General features: G+C 47.2%; 1 protein-coding gene across 5 annotated transcripts in view; it reads left to right on the top strand.

Moving 5' to 3' along the window:
- The window catches only part of SLC7A2 (solute carrier family 7 member 2), a 445257-nt gene that overhangs the window by 356708 nt on the left and 66759 nt on the right, over nt 1-21790 (top strand). For all 5 annotated transcript variants that reach the window (XM_085642005.1, XM_085642009.1, XM_085642008.1 and 2 more), the window contains exons 5-6: nt 12252-12385; nt 19346-19568. In XM_085642005.1, coding sequence (XP_085498131.1) covers nt 12252-12385; nt 19346-19568 — 357 coding nt within the window. The remainder of the gene's footprint in view (nt 1-12251; nt 12386-19345; nt 19569-21790) is intronic.

The raw sequence follows: 21790 nt of genomic DNA, 5'->3' as shown, positions 1-21790 counted from the left end.
TATTCCAATGGGACAGGCCACAGTGCAATGCCTCCTTTACCTTTTTCTCAGATGCGAACATCGGCTCCTCGAGGGAGTGCTGCGGGCGGTAATGCAGGGCGGGGGAGGAGTAGGGTGGAGGGTAGTAAACTCCGGCATACGGCTGTGCGGAGTTAAGTAAATAGATACATAAATCAATAAATAAAACAAATTACATTGCGGGCGCTGCATCGCATCGCTGCATTTCAGCACGCGCAATGTAATTTGTTTTATTTATTTATTTACTTAACTCGGTATGGCCGTATGCCGGAGTTTACTACCCTACACCCTGCTCCTCACCCGCCCCGCCCCGTCCACCGACCCGCAGCCCCCACCACGACGAGCCTCCACTGCATCAGCTCATACTTCACACTACATGCCATGCCATCCTATGATAATCACAGAACTGTTTCTAGTCATGCCAGAATCTGCCTTGTCCACAAGTCGCAGACTGTTCTCCGTGGCGTTAAATGAAATGTTTTATGGTCTATACATGGAGCACACTTTTCTGTATGAATAATCTTATCTGAGAGGATAACATTTTTTGGGGAGTTTAGGGAGGATTTCAGACTGATGCAAAGTTTGCATGTGCCACAGTCCCTCTTCAATTAGGCACAAGTACTTGTGGAGTTTTTCCAAAAGATGCAGTGCTGCTGAACTGGTGTACAGTTTCATTGATCATTCGCCAAACAAGCCTGTAGTCAAAGGTTGAAGGGAAGTGTGCATGAACCCTGCACATCTCTCGTTTGCACTGTAATTGCAATGTTTTCAAAAATATTGTTGCCTTTCGCTGTTTTGTTTATATTGGCGCTACTCAACAATTCCCCCTACAATTAATTTTTGCTAAAGCAATGGTGAAACAAAGCAAGCACCGGCAAAGCCAACATGCTGGCAGCCAGCCTAAGATCTATTAGCTTTGCCAATGCTTTTCAAACATGGTATCTGGGTTGCGTAAGTCATCAAGTGTAGTAACACCTTGGGATTTTTTACAAGCTATGGTGGATTTCATTGCTTTTGCATGGCCAGTTGTTGTTACTCTGTTCCCTAATACAAATGTAAGAAATTGGGTCTAATGATAGGCTACATGTGATCAGTTTTCATTAGTCCAAGGAACCCACATAGTTCAGCTCAAGTGTAGGTAGCAATTTTGTGTGGACTACTATAGTCTTCTGCTGAGTATGGTATGAGGGAGGTATGGCACAGCGGCCAGAGCAGCTGACTGCGGAGCGCGTGGCTCACAATTCAATCACCGGCTGCAGTCCAGCTCAGTATCATGTGACTCTGGGCAATAGATCACTTAATCTCCCCATTGGCCGCCAGCGCCTTGAAAACCTTAAGGGGTAATGTGTTCGCGCTTTACAAATATGAATTATTGGTATTAGTGTGCAGACAGTTGCAGGCCGTGTAGGTATGTATGTATTGTGGAGTGATCTGTATCGTATTAAAACATTTGCCTCTTGCTTCATACCTCTGGCAAGGCCGCAAAGTCCTTCTTCCCACTTTTTTCCATCTATGGCAGGATGTTAGTGTTAACTTTTGTTTTAAATGTTATAATTGTTCTTCTGTAGTGTTTGTATTCCTGCGTTGATTTGGTGTAGGGTTGAATGGTTTATCATGCCTTACGCACATAGAGGCACCACCTTGTATTCAGGGACACATTTGTTATTACTAGGAGACTGCATGCAGGCTTTTACATTGAAGCACTGGGACCTGTTTCCAAATAAAACTCAAGAACACAAACAAACCCTTGTATTTTTAGCTCTGTTTCTGTTTGCGGTTGCCCTTTGCCCTTGTCCTTCAATGAACTAACGTTTCCTTTTCTTGGGCAGATGCCCTTTAATGTGGTTTTCTCGGAGAAAGAACTTGAGTCTCAGATATATCACACTTCCTTCCTCCAGTCCAGTTGTAAAACCACCATCTATTGGCTTCACTCATGTGTGGATGTGATTCATAATAAGGTTTCATTAACAAGTTCCAGTAAAATGGCACTTGTGCATATTTCTTTGTCATTACACTTATGTTAATTAAAGAGCCGACCCATATGCCACAGAACTGGCATCTACACTGGGGGCAGCGCAGTAGTGAAAGGCGGGCCACCTGGTTGCAGCTGCTGAGTCTCCTTCCACTGGGGAGGTGGCACCCGGCCTGCACTTGAAAAGAGGGGCAGAGCGTCCCCTGCAGCAGGCGCAGTGAGTGACCCACCCCCCTGCAAGGGAACGTCTGGGCGTCCATGGATCCCATTCCCACCATTTTTTTAAAAAAATGTTTTAAATTCTCTAACAACAAGTAGTAAACATGACAGTCTTTATGCAATCTGTCTACATTATTAGATCCAGTCCCCACTAAATTTGCCTCTGCTCCGGATTCATGATTTGTTCACAAATGTCTATCAGCAATTTTCATCTCCTCCTGTCCTGGAATCAAGGATGTCCAGAGCGGTATCATCAAGCCCCCAGTACCTATTCCACTACACTCACCCCTTAGTTCCCTCTCAGCCTACACAAATCTTCTCACATTTTTTCACACACCCTCGTATTCTACACATTTCTTTTTCCATCACCTTACACAAATCCATTCCTTTTTTCCTAATTACTGTGTTTCGGGTGTCCCCAAGCCTCACCTTTGCGCTATATCACATTTTGCCACCATGCATCCCATATTTATCAGCAGCTTTTGGTCCCTCGTGTGATCCGTTGGGTCCCACACCCCCAGGATGACCATCTTTGGCGTCAGTTCCAACTGACTCCTGTTGCTTCTTCCAGTGATGTGGCTATCGCCTCCCAGTATGTTTGAATGTGGGGGCAGCTCCAGAGCGTGTGCCAGAAGGTGCCCTCTAAACTGCACCTTCTATCCTTTTTAATGTGTAATCAGATTTCTAGATGAGCGAAAGATAAATTAGCAGTGGCTTGTGTCTCCTTAAGGAAAAGTGTCTCAAATAAAGTGACACAGTAACCAGGTGATGCTGGTGGGGTTCAAGCAGGAAAACACATCTGCCCTGGGCGCTTGTTCATGAAGCTGCTGTGATGTGCTCTGAGAGGTCCTATAACATGTATGCTGTGCACAGTGACTTGAAATAGGAGATGTGTCCAACAGCATTTCTCTACAAGTGCATAGTTCTGTTAACGTCACCTGTCTTGAAGCCCTGTCCTTGGTATTGCACATTCCTCGCGCTTATTGCTGCATGATCTGCAGCATAAGGCGTTTCCAAGTTGTACTTTTGCTGTTATGAGACGAGATGCTCAGGCATAAGCATACCATGTCCCTTCTACGGTGCACGCTGCCTAGTGCACTTGTCGTGCACTGGTGCACAAGCCTCATCCCTTGAAAGTGCACACATGATGTGCATAACGTACATTCATTGCGGTCCATCTCCTGTCGCACATGCCTCTCATCAGGAGTATAGCTGTAAGAGGGCATTCTCAGATGGTGTACTTCATACTTTTTGTGTCTTCTACATTCCTGCATGTCCTCTTGTGCTGTTTGTGCTCCCTGTGGACAGATTTCTCGTTCTCTTGAAGTACACGTACATTCTTATGCAATCTTTATCATCTTTCCGTGAGCGCTCTCCAGTTTCACACACTTCATTTTCTTAATGTGCGCATCCTACACATTCATGTGACCCCATCCTCCTATGTTGCAAGTTTTACAGGTTTACCCTTTTCTTCTTGAGTGCATGTTCTGCATATTTTCAAATTCGCATACTCATCCTGTAGTGTGCATTCTTAACTAATGCTTGCTCATCACCCTCCTGTAGAGTGAGTCCTCATTTGTAACATAGAACTAATCCTTCTGCAGTATGTGTTCACAAGTGCGTGTGTTCTTCTTCGCCCACATTCCAGTCCCACGTACAGTGCCTACGCCTGTCAAGCGCCGTCATCCTTCATATCAGTATGCCTATTCTTTTCTTTTCTGTAGAATACACCAGGGAAGCTATCACATTATACCTTTGCTATCTCCCATACCTTTTCTTCGAAAGCCTCGCATATACTTCCTATCACTGCCTCCTCATCCCATCGCCCTATGCACAGGCCTCTTTTTAGGTCTCGGCTAGCGATGGCTGCGCTTGCGCAGTCTCGCTCGCGAGAGATAATGACTTGGGAGAAGAGGGGCTTGAACCCGCCCCTCTTCTGCCCTGTTCTCCATTGGCTGGCCTCGTAAATGCTGGCCAGCCATTGGAGAATCATGCCCCGTCCTTTTCGGATCGGGGGGCGTGTTTTTTGCGAAAAGTCTCAGGGAGGAGACAACAGCAAAACACGCCCCCGAATCCGAAAAGGACGCTCCCTTTCTCCGAGGCATTTCTGCTCTGCCTTGGAGAAAGGCAGTGGTATGATCGTCCGCTCCCCCTGCGTCCGGCTTCTGCCCTGGTCTCCTCACCCTGTCCTCTCCGGAGCTTATTGTTTACTTTAGCCTTGTTCCACAATACTTCGGACCCTGAATGTTCCGACCCTGAATGTTCCCGGCTGCGACCTCGATGCAAATAGCGAACACCGACTCCTTCTGCCGAGTGTGAGTACACCTGTGTCACAAGGAAAGCATTCAGGGTTCGTGCCCTTTGTTTACTTTTATCTCGACCCGAAGTTACTGCGCCGACGCCGAGATTCGAAACTTTTTTCCCAGTCTCAAAATCACCAATGCAGGCCCTGCCCCTAACGCCTTAAAGATCGTCGAATTATGCAAAAATATAAGCTAGCAGAAAGACAATGCGTACAGTGCTTAATTTGCAAACGAATAAGTGCCGTGGGCCGAAGGTTTCTCACAGGAGTCCCGCGACGGGGCTATCGGATGTCAGTGGTGCAATTGTCACCAAGGCTACGTAGTCGTTATTCCCGCTCATTGACTCGTTAGTCCACGATCAGCCACTCCCTGCCCCTTTCTAGCTCAAGCAGGTTCACTCATCCCTGCGTTGTTTCTCTGAACTGTTTTTAATCTTTCCATTCTGTCTTCTTTCCTCCGCTTGTGCTCTCTCTTACTGTGGGTAGAAGTCTGAGGAGGTAAAAATACGTGCCGGTCGTCCCATCTGCAATCATCGGCTTAGAGTAAGCCCTGCGCTTGGCCAGGGCCCCTGATCACCGCGCCTGTAGCTAGAAGGGCATGGCACACATAGCTGCATGTTTCCCTGGCCCATGCAGGAATAGGTGCTCCAGCCTACGTGTTTTCCCCTTTGCATTCTGGGACATGTAGTCCCCGTTTTATAATAAACACAAAGCAATATCGTGGACTGGAACAGCTAGTCATGGATGGACATGGAAAATATCGCAGGGCAGAATACACCGCCTAGTCTTCCAGAAACAATTGAAAACGGAATTGTTCGGACCATCATACGACAAAGAAGTGACTCGCAGATACAGTCACGAGTAGGATGACGAGGTGGCGCCATGTCACTGGGGCACACGGCTCTTCCATCACTGGACCTTTCTGTTACATATCATTGACAGGCGTGTTGGTCCAATTGTCTTAATTAAAATGACCAAAGACTATAACTCCCTTAATACACGGAGATATTAAATCAAAATCCAGCACTGGAAAAGTTGTGTCTGGTGACATGGCGTCATGTAGTCACCAACAGTCATAAACGAAGTAGAACGGCTGTGACTCCGCTGTGACCGACCAACGCAGAGGCGCGGATACCACAGCCTTCTCCATACGGTCACCCTCACTAATGGTTTTGTCCCCGTTTAACTCTTGCCAGCTTTTTATTGCAGCCAGTCATATCGATTAAGTACGATATCCATATAATTCCACAAAAAATAGTGTTTAACGTTCCTAATTGTATCCACAGCCAATCCGATCAAGGAATATGCCATGACACTTCAGCGCGGCCAAAAGGCTTATTTTTAGCATAAAATCAAACTAGTAGACAGAAACTGCCACAAATGTAACGACGAACGTTTGGTCCTGCAACGAGCGCCAGGAAGTAGTGACACGGATATACAAGCGCTCCCACATGGTAACAAGCAGTTACAATGCAATGGTCTCGGCATTGGTAAAGTTAGAGCTATTGGCATTGCTCATGACAATGCCGTTTCTTTAAATGTTTTAAAAACAAAAACATAAACAAAAATAATGTTATGAGCAATGCCAATAGCTCTAACTTTACCAATGCCGAGACCATTGCATTGTAAATGCTTGTTGATACCGCGTTCTGCTGGGGTTCATGGTTCTCGATCACAATGACTTGCTTTTCAGCTGTGGCTTATGCTTCTTGTCCCCATTGGCACTCTTGCCACAGTAGAGTAACCGTACTTTGTGCTTCTTAGGTCATGTCTACCAGATAGTGCAAGCTGTCTCTTTGAGAAATAACTATTGGGAATATATAGGAAATTATTTGTTCTTTTCCATTCAGTACTCCACGAGAGTGCATGTGTTTTTTAGCTGTCTCCCTTGTGCGCTGCTTGCCCGACTGATACCAAGCCCCTTTGCCCCATGGTGTGTTGCTCCTCACCCCTCCCAACTTGTTAGCAACAGGAAGGTTTTGGCTGGATATGGGTGAAAAGTAGGCTTTAAAGGTTGTTTTCATTTATCTCCGGCATTCCACATATTGCATGAAACCACAAGCTTCGGCACACAAAGATGCCACAGGGGAGGGTGGGCATCTGCTGAGCTCACTCAGATGGCGTCTGAAGCAGGCGGCATCTTCATGACCCTTCCACAGCAGGCCCAGAGACCTGTTCCCAGAGCTTCTACTGAGGACCAAATTACTGAATCCTGTGGAAGCTAAATTAGACAGTGACAATCATTTCACTTTACTCTCTACATTTCTTTATTCTTTTTCATTTCTGTTCAGAGTTCTCTGAGTGAAAAGTATTTGAAAACGAAACCATGGCATTTATAAATATTGATAACATTAATTTTACTGTACAGTTTTGAGGTGCCATGCAATATGTATTTGTCTTTTTTCACTTTAATAAAAAAAAAAAACTAAACTTTACAGACAAACATTAGCAAAGCCTTCATCTCGACACTCAATTTTAGAAAGGCTAGACCTATTGATTTGAGCAATGTTTGTTTAATTTACGAAAATTGTCTGAGTGAGTTTCGTGGCAACAAAAATAAATTGCAATGATTGTACTGTTGTAACTTAACACCTTCAGGTAGCACAAGAATCTCAGGAACAACAGCATTATTACACTAAGGTATCCTACATGATGTACAAATTTGTGACCTACACATTAAATCCTACTATTGCTGAAGGCAGATTAACCTAGGAATTGCACATAGATCTCTCCAACATGCGCATTAACCACCATAGGTATCTTAACAGAATGTGTTGAATGCAAAGAGATCTCTGCAGCAAGTGGCTTGTCTTGAAATGCAGTGTGATGTACATAATACTCCACACATCGAATCTAGCCCACTCATACAGGCGCACAATCACGCAAACAGATGAAGCACTTTCACCTTTAGGCCAGACTTAATGGTTTTGCCAGTTCTTGTTCCTCCTGTGGATTGTCCTCAGGATTAGGCCTTCAAGTAATTTCAGCTGTGCCAGAGTAATCCGAGTACTTTTGGTAATTCTGAGTTACTCTTTGATACAGGCTTACTCATAATAACGCAATTATACCTGCTCACATCAGTAAGAGTAGTTCAGGGAAAACATCCTCCCTAAAAGCGCAATTAGCGAGCACAAGAGGCTGCACGCTCTAATACTTTTTTTCTGTTGCAATTAGCGCTATTTTCTTTGTGCAAAACGCATCCTTGCTTCAGTTTGTTTTGCACTAAAAAACTGCTGCTAAATGCTAGGAGAAAGGTGGGGGAAATCCTATCTTAAGTGCACAGTTAGCAAGTGCTAGTGACTGTTCGCATTTGCTATCCATGTACTGTTCAATTTAGCACTATTAGTGCAAAATGCATCCTTGCTTCTATTTTGGACATGAGGGGGCATTTTTGGGACTAGAAAATAGTGTTGAATACACAATTACTCTTTTTTTATTTTATTTTTTAAAACCTTTATTTATGTCCACATGGATCACAGCTATTCAGCCGACATCCCGGAGGTCCGGCAGCATAATAAGAACAACACGTAAGAAGGTCCATAGCTATTGAACAGGAGTAACAAAGGGTTTGTTTTAAATTAAACCGGAAATAAAAAACACAAGCAAGGCAGAGCATATAATAAACATGCGCTAGTTCTCAGTTGGGGCGAGGTCCCACTCCCATCAGCAGACCAGTACAACAATTACTCTTTTAACATAATTCTGCGTAATCGTGCAGAATCTTTAGGTAATCCCACATGATTACGCTACACAAAATTACGCTAGTTAGTTTCACCCACCCCTACTCAGGATTAGGTGTCAGTGAAGAGAAGTTTGTAGGGACGCCTATGGTGGACCTGCTTGCTCTTTTGGAATTTTCTGAATGCCCTGACAGGTAGACATCACTGAAAAGAAAAACCTTTTTAGGATCTTGGTGAACGGGCCTTTAGGTACTTCTTCTAACTGGACTGGTATTTGGGGAGATGATACACCAGCGGGGACTTATTACTTCCCTATACTGAGTTCTGCACCTTGAAGTAAGGGGACAGGGGAAAGTGAGTCTCTCCTCGACTCTCATTATGGATAGAAGGCCAGTTTTTTTGCTTGAATCAGGGCCCTTGTTAACCTCGGCTATGTCACTAATATGCTTCTCAAGGGATTAGTTATTCAAGGTGCTTGTCGGGTCACTTTGCTCTTTTTTTCTCTGACCGCTGTGGAAGGGCCATCAACAAAGTTTGCAACAAACTAACACTGCAGTAGCATAATATAAAATATACGTGTTTTTAAAGTGTTACGAGATGGTGGAACTGTTCTGTTCAGCAGAATCTTTCAGTGCGCCTGGAATGGGTCGTCAAGCTGCAGATTCTGGGCTTTCTGTTTTCGGTGGAGATGATTTCACGGCATAATAAATGTTATTTTTTTTCATTAACTTTATTTATTTTTGCATAACAATTAACGCAGGTGCACATTCCGTAGATGGCATCCATGACTGGCTTGGACTTGGCCGCATTGATTACATTCTCAGTCATTGGATATACATAAACATTCCCCTGCAAATCCCTCCCAGTCCCATCAGCCAGCTAACCCCCTTCCTCTTTGGAGCTACTCCCATATGTACTACTAGGACTCGACTGTGTCTCGTCGACTGGAATCACCTGGCAGAGTTCCCTTCACACTCTTAAATCCTCGTCTTGTTTTTCATCTCTATGACTCCTTTTCATGTGCACCTTCTCGGCTAAGGTCCATTCGCGCACATCTCTAAGCCAAGCCAAAATATTGGGTGCACACACTCCCATCCAGACAATCGCAACTCTATGCCGCGCTACCACTAATAGTAGTTGCTGAAGCTTATACGCCATCTTGTTTTTTTGTTTTGTTTGCGTATTAATCCAACCAAGCAGTGAAATGGCGTCAATTGTAAGCGACGGCTAGCACTGCTTCTAACCTTCTCCACTATCTCTGTCCGAAAGCGTTGTGGCTCGTGACACTCCCGGGCCAGATGCAAGAAATTAGCCCCCACCTTATGACACATAGGACATGTGTTGGGTTTATCTGGAGCCATGCGATGTATTATCTCAGGGGTCATGAATGTTTGATGCGCATAATTATAGTGGATAAGCCAGATTTGGGCTTTGCATGAAATTGTGTGTGTGAGAGCGCCCACCATCTTCCAATCCCCATCTCCCAGAGGTGTCTCCATGTCAGTGATCCATGCAGCGAATGCCCTTGGGAGTGGGCCATTCGCATCAGACCTCATGGCCTTATACAACAGAGATACGAGGCGCCTGCCAGCTCCGCAGGTTAGGAGTATGTCTAGAGTCAGGGTGTACAAAGGGATCAAGGGGTATGTGGGCCATATCTTTTTAAATATATTAGAAAGTCCAGCGTATTGTAGATATTGTCCCTGCCTAGCCCAAAATCCTTGCATGCCTGCCCGAACGTGATAAAGCTCTCGCCCTGGTAAAGGTCTGCAAGCACGCTACATCCCCCCCTCCTGTCAAGCCTGATAGGACATATTGGCCATCACTGTCCTTACCTGGGCTAAATCCCAGACCGACAGGTCCTGGTGAAATGGAGCCCACCTCAAGATTCACTCTACAAAGGTCTGCCAGGTGCGTGCAGTCTGTCTGACTACATATGGCGCCGAATCAGACAGAGACTCCTGCTCCCTCTAGAAGCAGCGATGGCAAGGCGGCTGCCGGTACCCTATCATGAAGCAGCCTCTTCTCCCATTTGTCACCCTCGTCGAACCACCTGGCCGCGTAGTGTAACTGCACCGCATAACAATAGAGCTCCAGTCTCGTCGCCTCAAGTCCACCTCCCTCATTCGTGCGATTCAATATGGCGAGCGCCACACTGCTACGGTGGCCCGCCGAATGCAGATCTATTAAAAATGTTATGTTAATGGGTTTCATAGAGCGCTTGAATACCCTAAGGTGTCTCGACGCTGCCTTGAATAAGAAAAATTAGACTAAGTGAATGAAACCCTGAGAACCTCAGTTATCAGATAAAGAGCCATTTATTCAATGCTTTCCTAAAATGCAAGAGGTTGTGGGAGTTTTTTTATATCAAAGTGTAGGGAGTTCCATAGTATTGCTGTGCGGGTCATAAAGCTTTTTTATGACCCAGCGGGCCAGTCTAAATTTGGGAACCACAATGCTTTTCCTGGCCGATGAACGTAAAGGTCTAAGTGGGGTGTACCAACAGAAACGCTGGATAAGAGATTCAGGACTCATATTATGTAGAGCCTTATGGGCAATACATAGAGTACAAGCAAGAACCACAACAAAATATGTTGCGTGTTCCATGTGTTTTATCAGATGCTCCAATCTTTTCTGTTCATGGTTTCTAGTCATGTGTTTGGCTAATCAGAAGTTCCAGACTACCAGAAACCTATATAATTCTTAGAATGCTCCGCCCTGCGTTTTGGGCAAGGAACAAAATGTGGTCAGCATTGCAATTCAGTCTGCATTTCAGTCTGGGAGGGCCAGCATTATAGAGTCTTCAAGTGAATCCAGTATTGTGGTTGTATTCATTCACACCTAGTGAAAATTATGGTCATTACTACGCAATTGATTATTTTGGTTGTAGGTACCTCCTTATACTGCATGAGTTGGACCTTCCCCTTGCTGAGATTTGATGTGAATTGTTTGTAGATTGCTCAGTGTGGATTATCTTTCAGACTTGTCTCTGCACACATGCTCTTTTTTCTCTAGTCACTCACGTTCTTGTGTGAGTTGAAGCAGTGCTAACTTTGTTTTAAAAAAAGTACTTGACAGGGTCCAAGTTAAGTCTCAGAAGGCCACCATGGCTCACATCACCACTGCCCATGCCGGCAGCGGCTGTGCCTTCATTAGGGCAGAGGAGCATCTCCCATCCTGCTGCCAGCATCAAAAATGACACTAAACTGTAATACCATGATTGTATTGTTCATTGCAGCCAGTCAGCCCGTGCCAAGTTTTGGGGCGTGGTCATCACTGCTGACTGGCAGCAGGGGAGGAGGAGTGGTGCACACTTAAAGTTTGAAGTGTGCCTGTCACTTTGGCCTGCTTTCTTGTGGCGGCACTTTAAACCTCTCCACCTGAGCTGTCTTAGACAGCTGGCTGGAGAGCAGCCACAGGCCTCCAGTGCCTGTAGGAGTGCTGAGCCAGCCAACTCCAACCAACCCTGGCGCTTCTCTCATGATGGTTAAGAGCATGAGAGCAGCTCCTGGTTTGGTGAGGGGAGTTAGCTCAGAAACCCCCTGCTGCTGACCTGCGGACCAGGAGTGGACTGGAGTAGGTAAGTATGTTTTTTTCCTTTTAATTTAGTATACTGTTTAATTTATTTTTATACACTGTGAGAAACTCGCACTGCCTTCTGCCTCAACTCCAGAGCTCTTAATGTGGCCTGTTATAAACACTGTTTATAGCGGACCCCGATTGAGAGCTTTGAGGCTGCGCCTAAGGCCATTCCTGGAGTGCTCTCCTGATTGCCCCACCACTTTAGAAAGGAATCGGCCGCCATTACGTGCCAGCAATGCCAACTCTAGTTCCAATGCTCCCTACTAACCCCCACTCGCATAGAAGTGTTACAGTTTGGACATTCTGGGGCACATCCACCTGTAAGGATGGACGCGGCACTCTGATTTCATTATGGATTTTAAAGTATGTGAAATTGTAAAACACTGCGCTGCTGAAGACAGGCAGCGCTTCCGGGAGTGAGACAGTTTCACTCTTGTTTGCCTTTTAATGTCTCTTTTGTGTTTCTTTTCTTTTCTAGAAATCCATTAGTATCTAACGTGACCAGTTCGTATGGAGTTGGTGGTTTTATGCCTTATGGATTTGCAGGAACCCTGGCTGGAGCAGCGACCTGCTTTTATGCCTTTGTTGGATTTGATTGTATTGCAACAACTGGTAAGAAAAAAAGAGAAACTGTGCATATTTGCACCTATGTAAAATAACACTGCTGGTTCTAGATAGGTCAAGTTGAAGTGAGTGCTGAGGTCCCAACAGACATTGCTAGTCTGCCTGTAAAGCAGCAGTGTTGTACCATTACTGGCACAGGTGCAACACAAAGTCACTTCATCTACAGAAGCTGAAATCGTTGCGCCCTTGTCATCATGAGGGGGATACAGGTGGAAGCGCCAAGTGTGGGCTCCATGTACCAGATGGTTCCTGACCTGATGTGTTCAGCCAGGGTGACTTACTACTGTAGCATTGGTGTAGCTCACAGAACAGAGATTAGTTTATAGTAACGAGAGGCCAGCTGGTCAAAAGGTGCCAAGTGATTAATCAATAATGCATGATGAGGAAAGTGGTTTTTAGACCTGGTGTGGACATTATGTTTTCTATCCTTTCTTAGTTTGATTTAAACACAACACACAATGCATTGGATTGTCTACATGCTTGGCCAAACTACAGAAGGTGAAGGAAGTACTCAGAGAAGCACTCAGAGATGCACTCAGAGAAGCACTCAGAGAAGCACTCAGAGATGCACTCAGAGAAGTACTCAGAGAAGCACTCAGAGATGCACTCAGAGAAACCGTTTTACTCGGGAGATCCGGCTGTTTGGGCTTTATGTACGGGAGCTCAGCTACAGCCCAGAGCTGCAAGGCCTCACTCCCAGGGCCCGACTGGCCGCTATCCCTCAATACCACAGCCCGGCATTCTCTGTGGCGTAGTCCAAAGTCATTCGGTCATGACTTCAAATGCATACGTTTACTACAGCAACCTTGAGATCAACCAACAAGCAGCTTATCCTCCACCCGAGAGGAGAGTTATCCTCAAAGGATAGGTTCGGTTCTTTGCAGAAAAATTGCACCATAGTTGTAGGGTGGCAAATGGATTGATGAATTCTTGAAGTCAAGTTTCACTTGAGCAAGACCATCCGTAACTTCACTGTCAATCATGGCAAGACTTTCTTTTACCTTCTTCTCCCATTCTGTAGTGAGATTCTTTTCGGATCCCAGCTTTGTCCCTGCAGTACCTTAGGCGTAGAAGCATCTTTAATGTCTCCTGCACACTGAATTGTTTATAGCATCTGCCCATGTTTCTACGTTCAAGCACCTTGCTCACCAAAGTTAATAATGCACAAGGAAAATATATGTCACGGTTTAAAGGACGTTGCCCAATTAAATTAGACTTCAGGCAGCCATTAGCCTTCCCCTGAGCTGTTTACTCTGGATCCTCTTTTCAGAGCTAGTGCTAAATTCTGGCTGCCCTTAGGGCGCTTTATTGTTTGTAATCTGCTTGCTTCAAATCTGATTTCCTTCTCAATAGTCTTAGCCACTGAAAGTTACTCCTCGATAGCAATCTTTTCTCATTAGATTGGGACCATGACGCGTCTAGATTTAAGGGTAAGGCAAATACTGGCTGCAGTAACTCCAGAGCTCTGTAGTTCATAGCCTCCTTGATCATGTGCATGGGTGCCCACCAGTAATGTGTTTGCTTCTTTTAAACTCCTTAAATGTAAATGTGTGAAGTGTGAAGAACACACTATTCTTGTAGAGGGGCACTACATGGGAAGGTATGCATGAGTCTATTTATTGTTCGTATTCTTTATCTACCTAGAATATCTCTTGACAGCAATTCTTTAAAAAAAAGTGCAGTGCGACCATGTGTGGAGAGAATGGGCTTTGGGTATTCGTCTTCAGCCATTGGGTTACCTGTGTTTTTTCGTGCCTTGCAATAGTTTCTACAGGGTGTCTGTCAGAGCCATGGCGTTTTGAGGATGGTAGTATTATCTCATTTAAGTTTCCATTCGTTATTGTGTTTAATGAGTAAAGCAACACGTTAGCCACAGGTTATCTTTCCTTCATGTGCGACCTGTAGAAACTGTAGGGAGAAAACGAAGGCATTCCTTTATCGAGAATGTCACCAACAGGCTTTTATAACAAGACAGAAAAGCATATCGACTTTCTGAAAAATGCCCTAGAGAATGGTTTCCCTTGAAACCACCATTAGGTACACATGTACAGTCATAGGCAGCAGTGCACTATTTTAGTTATTCCCATGTCACTTTACATTTTTTCCTGTATTTCTCTTTAAGCGTTCCTCTTCCTGTCGCACATTTTCCCACTTATACCTTTCACTGCATGTGCTTCTTCCAGGCCACATCTCTCTCAGCCCGAACCCATTTGGTACATATCACTAGCCGCACCTCTCTGCAAGCACTGCTGTCAGTCTTAACATAGGACACACCTCTCTCTAGCTGCACCTCTGCCTTGCGACATCCCTGTCGGCCTGCACTCATATCTATCTCCACCTCTTCCTTTCGCACCTCTTTCAGTTTGCAACCAAACCCACCTATCTCTTACTGCACCTCTCCTTGGCTGTGCCTGTCTCAGCCTTCATCTATCTAGGCCATTCATATCCCAGGCAACACCACTTCTTCCCCAGTCCTTCCCTAGCCACCCCTCCTTCAGCTCGCATCTCTCTCTGCACCCTTCACAGCATATGCCTAACCCTCACCCATCTCTCTCTGCACCCCTGCTAGCCCACGCCGAACCATCACCGTCTCTCCCTGCATCCCCTAGCCCGTGTCTAACCCTCACCCATCTCTCTCTGCACCCCTCCCAGCCTGCATCTAACCCTCACCCATCTCTCACTGCATCCCTCCCAGCCTGTGCCTAACCCTCACCCATCTCTCTCTGCCCCCCTGCCAGCCTGCGTCCCACCCTCACCCATCTCTATCTGCATCCCTTCCGGCCTATGACTAACCCTCACCCATCTCTCTCTGCACCCCTCCCAGCCTGCATCTAACCCTCACCCATCTCTCTAAGCCTACCTCCCAGCATGGGCCTAACCCTCACCCATCTCCCCCGACACCCCTCCCAGCCTGTGCTTAACTCACACCTATCTGACTACACTTCTCCGAGCCTATGTCTAACCCTGAACCCTCTCTCTCTGCATCCCTTCCAGCCTATGCCTAACCCTCACCCATCTCTCTCTGCACCCCTCCCATCGTGTGTCTAACCCTCACCCATCTTTCTCTGCACCATTCCGAGCCTGCACCTAGCCCTCAGCCATCTCTCTCTGCATACCTCCCATCCTGCACCTAACCCTCACCCATCTCTCTGAGCACCCCTGCCAGCCTGCTTCTAACCCTCGCCCATCTCTCTCTGCACTCCTGACAGCCTGCTTCTAACCCTCGCCCATCTCTCTCTGCACTCCTGACAGCTTGCATCTAACCCTCACCCATCTCTCTCTGCACCCCTGCTAGCCCACGCCGAACCATCACCGTCTCTCCCTGCATCCCCCAGCCTGTGTCTAACCCTCACCCATCTCTCTCTGCAGTGCACCCCTCCCAGCCTGCATCTAACCCTCACCCATCTCTCACTGCATCCCTCCTAGCCTGTGCCTAACCCTCACCCATCTCTCTCTGCCCCTCTGCCAGCCTGCGTCTCACCCTCACCCATCTCTATCTGAATCCCTTCCGGCCTATGCCTAACCCTCACCCATCTCTCTCTGCACCCCTCCCAGCCTGCATCTAACCCTCACCCATCTCTCTAAGCCTACCTCCCAGCATGGGCCTAACCCTCACCCATCTCTCCCACACCCCTCCCAGCCTGTGCTTAACTCACACCTATCTGACTACACTTCTCCGAGCCTATGTCTAACCCTGAACCCTCTCTCTCTGCATCCCTTCCAGCCTATGCCTAACCCGCACCCATCTCTCTCTGCACCCCTCCCATCGTGTGTCTAACCCTCACCCATCTTTCTCTGCACCATTCCGAGCCTGCACCTAGCCCTCACCCATCTCTCTCTGCATACCTCCCATCCTGCACCTAACCCTCATCCATCTCGCTCTGCACCCCTGCCAGCCTGCTTCTAACCCTCGCCCATCTCTCTCTGAACTCCTGACAGCTTGCATCTAACCCTCACCCATCTCTCTCTGCACCCCTGCTAGCCCACGCCGAACCATCACCGTCTCTCCCTGCATCCCCTAGCCCGTGTCTAACCCTCACCCATCTCTCTCTGCAGTGCACCCCTCCCAGCCTGCATCTAACCCTCACCCATCTCTCACTGCATCCCTCCTAGCCTGTGCCTAACCCTCGCCCATCTCTCTCTGAACTCCTGACAGCTTGCATCTAACCCTCACCCATCTCTCTCTGCATTCCTCCCTCCCAGCCTGTGCCTAACCCTCACCCATCTCTCTCTGCACCCCTCCAGCCTGTGCCTAACCCTCACCCGTCTCTCTCTGCCCCCCTGCCAGCATGTGTCTCACCCTCACGCATCTCTCTCTGCATCCCTTCCAGCCTATGCCTAACCCTCACCCAGCACTCCTGGCACCCCTCCCAGCCTACACTTAACTCACACCTATCTGACTACACTTCTCCCAGCCTGTGTCTAGCCCTCAACCCTCTCTCTCTGGACCCCTGCCAGCCTGCTTCTAACCCTCACCCATCTCATTCTGCACCCCTGACAGCCCGCATCTAACCTTCACCCGTCTCGCTCAGCATCCTTCCCAGACTGCGTCTAACCCTCACCCATATCTCTCTGCACCCTTCCCAGCCCATGTTTAACCCTCAATATTCTCTTTCTGCACCCCATCCAGCCGGTGTCTAACCCTCACCCATCTCTCTATGCACCCCTGCCAGCTTGCATCTAACCCTCGTCCTTCACTCTCTGCACCACTCCCAGCCTGTGACTAACCCTCACCCATCTCTCTCTCTGCCCCCACTCCCAGCCTGTGCCTAACCCTCATCCGTCTCTCCCTGCAGCCCTCCCAGCCTGTGCCTAACCCGTACCAATCTCTCTCTTCACCCCTCCCAGCCTGCACCTAAACCTCACCCATCTCTCTCTGCACCCCTCCCAGCCTGTGTCTAACCCTCACCCATCTCACTCTGCACCCCTCCCAGCCAGCACCTAACCCTCACCCATCTCTCTCTGCACCCCACCCAGCCTGCGTCTAACCCTCACCCATCTCTCTCTGCACCCCTCCCATCCTGCACCTAACCCTCACCCATCTCGCTCTGCACCCCTCCTGGCCTGTGCCTAACCCTCACCCGTCTCTCTCTGCAGCCCTCCCAGCCTGCACCTACCCCTCACCCATCTCTCTCTGCATCCCACCCAGCCCGCATCTAACCTTCACCCGTCTCTCTCAGCATCCTTCCCAGACTGCGTCTAACCCTCACCCATATCTCTCTGCACCCCTGCCAGCTTGCATCTAACCCTCACCCTTCACTCTCTGCACCACTCCCAGACTGCACCTAACCCTCACCCATCTCTCTCTGCATCCCGCCCAGCCTGCATCTAACCCTCATCCGTCTCTCCCTGCACCCCTCCCAGCCTGCACCTAAACCTCACCCATCTCTCTCTGCACCTCACCCAGCCTGCGTCTAACCCTCACCCATCTCTCTCTCTGCCCCCACTCCCAGCCTGTGCCTAACCCTCATCCGTCTCTCCCTGCAGCCCTCCCAGCCTGCACCTAAACCTCACCCATCTCTCTCTGCGCCCCTCCCAGCATGCGTCTAACCCACACCTATCTCACTGAACTTCTCGCAGCCCACTTTTCTCATCAGACCTTTTCCTGGCCTCATATTTTACTTCACCTATTGCTGCCTCCACGTGTCTCTGTCCGCACCTCTTCCTGATTCTTTCTCTCTGCTCAGTATGTCTCCTTGTCTGTAATTCTCCCTGCACAAACCTGTCCCATAACTCTCCCTCTACTTCTCCAAACCCACAGCTCTTCATACTTGTACATCTCCCTCCCTGTTCTTCTACCTTACTCTCACTGCCCCTTCTTCTCCCTGCCTGCAAGCCTCACAGCCTTCACCTCTCTGCCTGTACCTCTCCATGCTCATTCCGCTCGCTTCCGGACCTCTCCCTGCCCGGACGTTATCCTGCCCACAGCTCTCCCAGTCTACATGCTGGCCACCCCTCTCACAACCGGTACCTCTCTGTAGCTGGACCACTCCCTAATCATGACTCCCTGCATCTCCCCAACCCATCCATCTCCCGGCCTGCACCCAGTCTGCACCTCTCCCAGCCCTCTTGCTGCCCACTCCTCTGCTTGCCGTACCTCTCTCTGCCCTAGTCTTTCCATGCCCGCATCTCTCAAAGCCTACACTAAGACCACATCTCTCCCAGTTCTTACCTTTCCCACCCACAGTTTTCCCTGTCTTTACTTCCATCTGCCCCTACTTCTCTGTGCTCACATTTTTCTTCTCTGCCCCCCTCCCTTTCCGCCTCTTCCTGCCCATTTCTTTCTAAGTCCTCATCTCCCCCATCCAACATATCTCCATAATCACACCTCTCCCAGCCTGCAACGGTTCTTACTCATATTTCTTCTTGGGTGCAGATATTTTTGGCCATAAATATTTGTTCCCAGTTCTGCATGGATGCATTATTTAGGCATTATTTAGTCTAATAGGTCTGACTTATGACTGAAAATGAGCCAAACATATTGGCTGCGCCAGTGTGGGAAGTGTTGTGCATACTTGTAGCATGGACTGTGACTTAATAACAAAGGAGTGGGGGCTCCAAAAATATGTTTTCATTGTACCATTGCTCTTTGAGTGGACTTACTTCTTGTTGTGATTTATAAATGAGGGGGAACGCTTGGGATACAATCAACTAAACCCTGCCTATTTTTCATAAATCATTTATATCACTGCTGTCGATATCTTTTAGATACCTCTACACCTTAATTTGAATTATTGCTATCTCTTAATATCTGTGAATAAAGGCTTTCTTCGAAATGACAGGTGTTCATTCTAATGAAGGAATATGTTCTTTGCTTGTAGGAAGTCAATTATGTTGCACAACATACCGAAAATGCAGAATATTTGGGTCACAATAGACCCTAAAGTTGGCAATCTGTGTAATGTTACTGTCCTATGTCCAACAAATGCTTTCTCCTTTCTTCCATAGGTGAGGAAGTGCGCAATCCTCAAAAAGCCATACCAATTGGAATTGTGGTCTCCTTGCTTGTCTGCTTCATGGCTTATTTTGGGGTGTCGGCTGCTTTGACTCTTATGATGCCATACTATCTACTAGATGAAAAGAGCCCACTTCCGGTAGCGTTCGAATATGTTGGATGGGGTCCAGCAAAGTACGTTGTCGCTGTGGGATCCCTCTGTGCTCTCTCAACAAGGTAAGATGATACACCTCAAAAGGGTTCCAAAGCTCATTGTGAAAAAGGTTTTAGCGAGGGAAGTTACATGATAAAATGGTACTATTCCCAGAAGGTTTCTCCACCATGCACATAGCTCAGGTACTCTAGCTCTGTTCGGATCATTTGGCAGACACATATGTGTTTCCTTCACACTACCTTCCTGCAGAGTCTGGGTTCTAGATCAAGTTTTCCATTCTCGAGCCTCAGACCCCAGTTTGAAATAAAAACGACCAGAATGTGTGTTCTTGTCCATCCTTCATACCATTAGAAGTAAGCCAGGGGTGTATCTGACTCGCTACAGCTACTCAGGACAAAGCCCAGAGGACTACACCAGTAAGAACCCCCTACTTAGAGGAAAATCTTTCTGTAATGGGCCCCAAAATTGTTCCTGGACTCAAAGTGCTTGTCTTTGGCATTAGTCCAGATTAGAGGCACTGTTCCTATTTTAACAATACTCTGAATTTGTCTAGTCAGATTTCCTATGCAGTTCTTTTTTGTCACCTTCTTCTTGTATGCATCTTCTTTGGCCAAGGTAGTGCCTTTAAAGATAAAACTCTTCCCAGAATGTTTCAGCAAATACAGATCTTTAGCTGTTCTGATGGTTTCTTTTGTATTTTGTATATGTTATTTTCTTTCCTTTGTACACTTCTATTTATCTCACAATCGGCAACATCACTTTCATAAGATCTTTACAAATACTGAAAACTACAACATTCTAATGTTCCTTCTTGATAGAAGTGCAGCCATCTTTCAGTGGGCTCGGAAGCTCTGTATGCATGCACCATATCTTTAATCTCATTTGTAGTCAGGTGTAGGAGGTCATTCTGGTACCTTTAAAGGTGAATTATCATTCTTTTTATTTTTAAGGTCCTAGTTCAGCACGGTGAGGAATTCATATGCTGTTTATTCTTTGATTGCCTTGCTCTGCGTTGAAGCTTTGGTTTGCTGTGGCAGAACCTTCATCTAGCAGAAGCAAAACAATTCAGGCAAATTTCATGCATGTGTTATTTAGTACTCTCCCTTCCACTGTAGAATATATAGAATAAATTGTCAAAACTAACTTGTTAGAAATTGCAGTTTCTGGTTGGCAAAGGTATGCACCCTGTCCAAGAAGGAGCCACAATCCTAGTCAGGGTAGGTCACAGCACAGCCTAAATTATCCTGTGCTCACCCTCTGGTAGTTTGGCTCAGAGCAGTCAGGCTTAACTTAAGAGGAAATGTGTAAAGTATTTGTGCAACATTTCTTACAAAAACATGGTGAAAACACCACCAAAAGACTCCACACCATGTTAGAAAATAGATTATGATTTTATAAATAAAGCAAGACAACATTGGCTAAAATCCTATGAGTAGATCCTGAGATATGCAATAAAGATTTAGGTGAAAATAGCGCATAAAAGCGCAACATGCCAACTGTGGTTAGCTGGTTGTGCCGGACTAGGGCAAAGTCAGAAATTCAGGCCAACCGCGATGAAGTGCAGGCCACTACAGGGACCCACTTGGGCCCGCTGTACACAGTACCTTAAATCCTGGTGCGTGGTCTGCGCGGCATTGCTTTGTGAGGATTCTGGCTATCCGGCGTCGGTTCCGAGAAGCTATGTGGCGAGGATTTGCGTGGCTTGACCTCGCTTTGTATCGGTCCTGGAGAGCTGTGCGGTGAAGCTTTGCAGGGCTTGGCGTCGCTCTGCGTCAATCCATGGGAGATCTATGGCGAGGCTTTGCAGGGCTTGGCGTCGCTGTGCGTTGGTTCTGATGGACTGGCAGAAGCTAGGCTATGTGAGGCGCCGCATAGTGTTAGTTCTGGTGAGTCTGGGAGCTGTGCAGCGAGACTTTGCGGGCTTCGCATTGCTTCGCGTCAGTTCCGATGAGGATCACAGAAGGTAGAGCACCTTAGACCCACTTCCAATGATCCAGAACTGCGGCGACACCACTTGGCAGAGCAGACTTACAGCTTGCAGAGTCCAGGTGCAGATGCAGGTGGTTTAAGTCTTTGATGTCCTTGAGACTTGGGAACAGAAGGCAAGCCAGCAAATGCTTGGAGTCACTCTGGGTTCAAGTGATGCAGATCCAGTCCTTCTCCCCAGGCAGGAGAACAGCAGGCAGCAGGGCATCTCAGCAAGGGAAGAGCACAGCAAGGCAGAGTTTGGAAAAGCAGCAGTCCAGTAGAGTAGTAGTACTTTCTGCAGCACAGCAGCTTTTTT

Source organism: Triturus cristatus, chromosome 2_2, assembly GCF_964204655.1.
Source record: "Triturus cristatus chromosome 2_2, aTriCri1.1, whole genome shotgun sequence".
Classification (NCBI taxonomy): domain Eukaryota; kingdom Metazoa; phylum Chordata; class Amphibia; order Caudata; family Salamandridae; genus Triturus; species Triturus cristatus.
The sequence above is the reverse complement of the archived record's forward strand: the minus strand, read 5'-3'. Positions and strand labels throughout refer to the sequence as shown.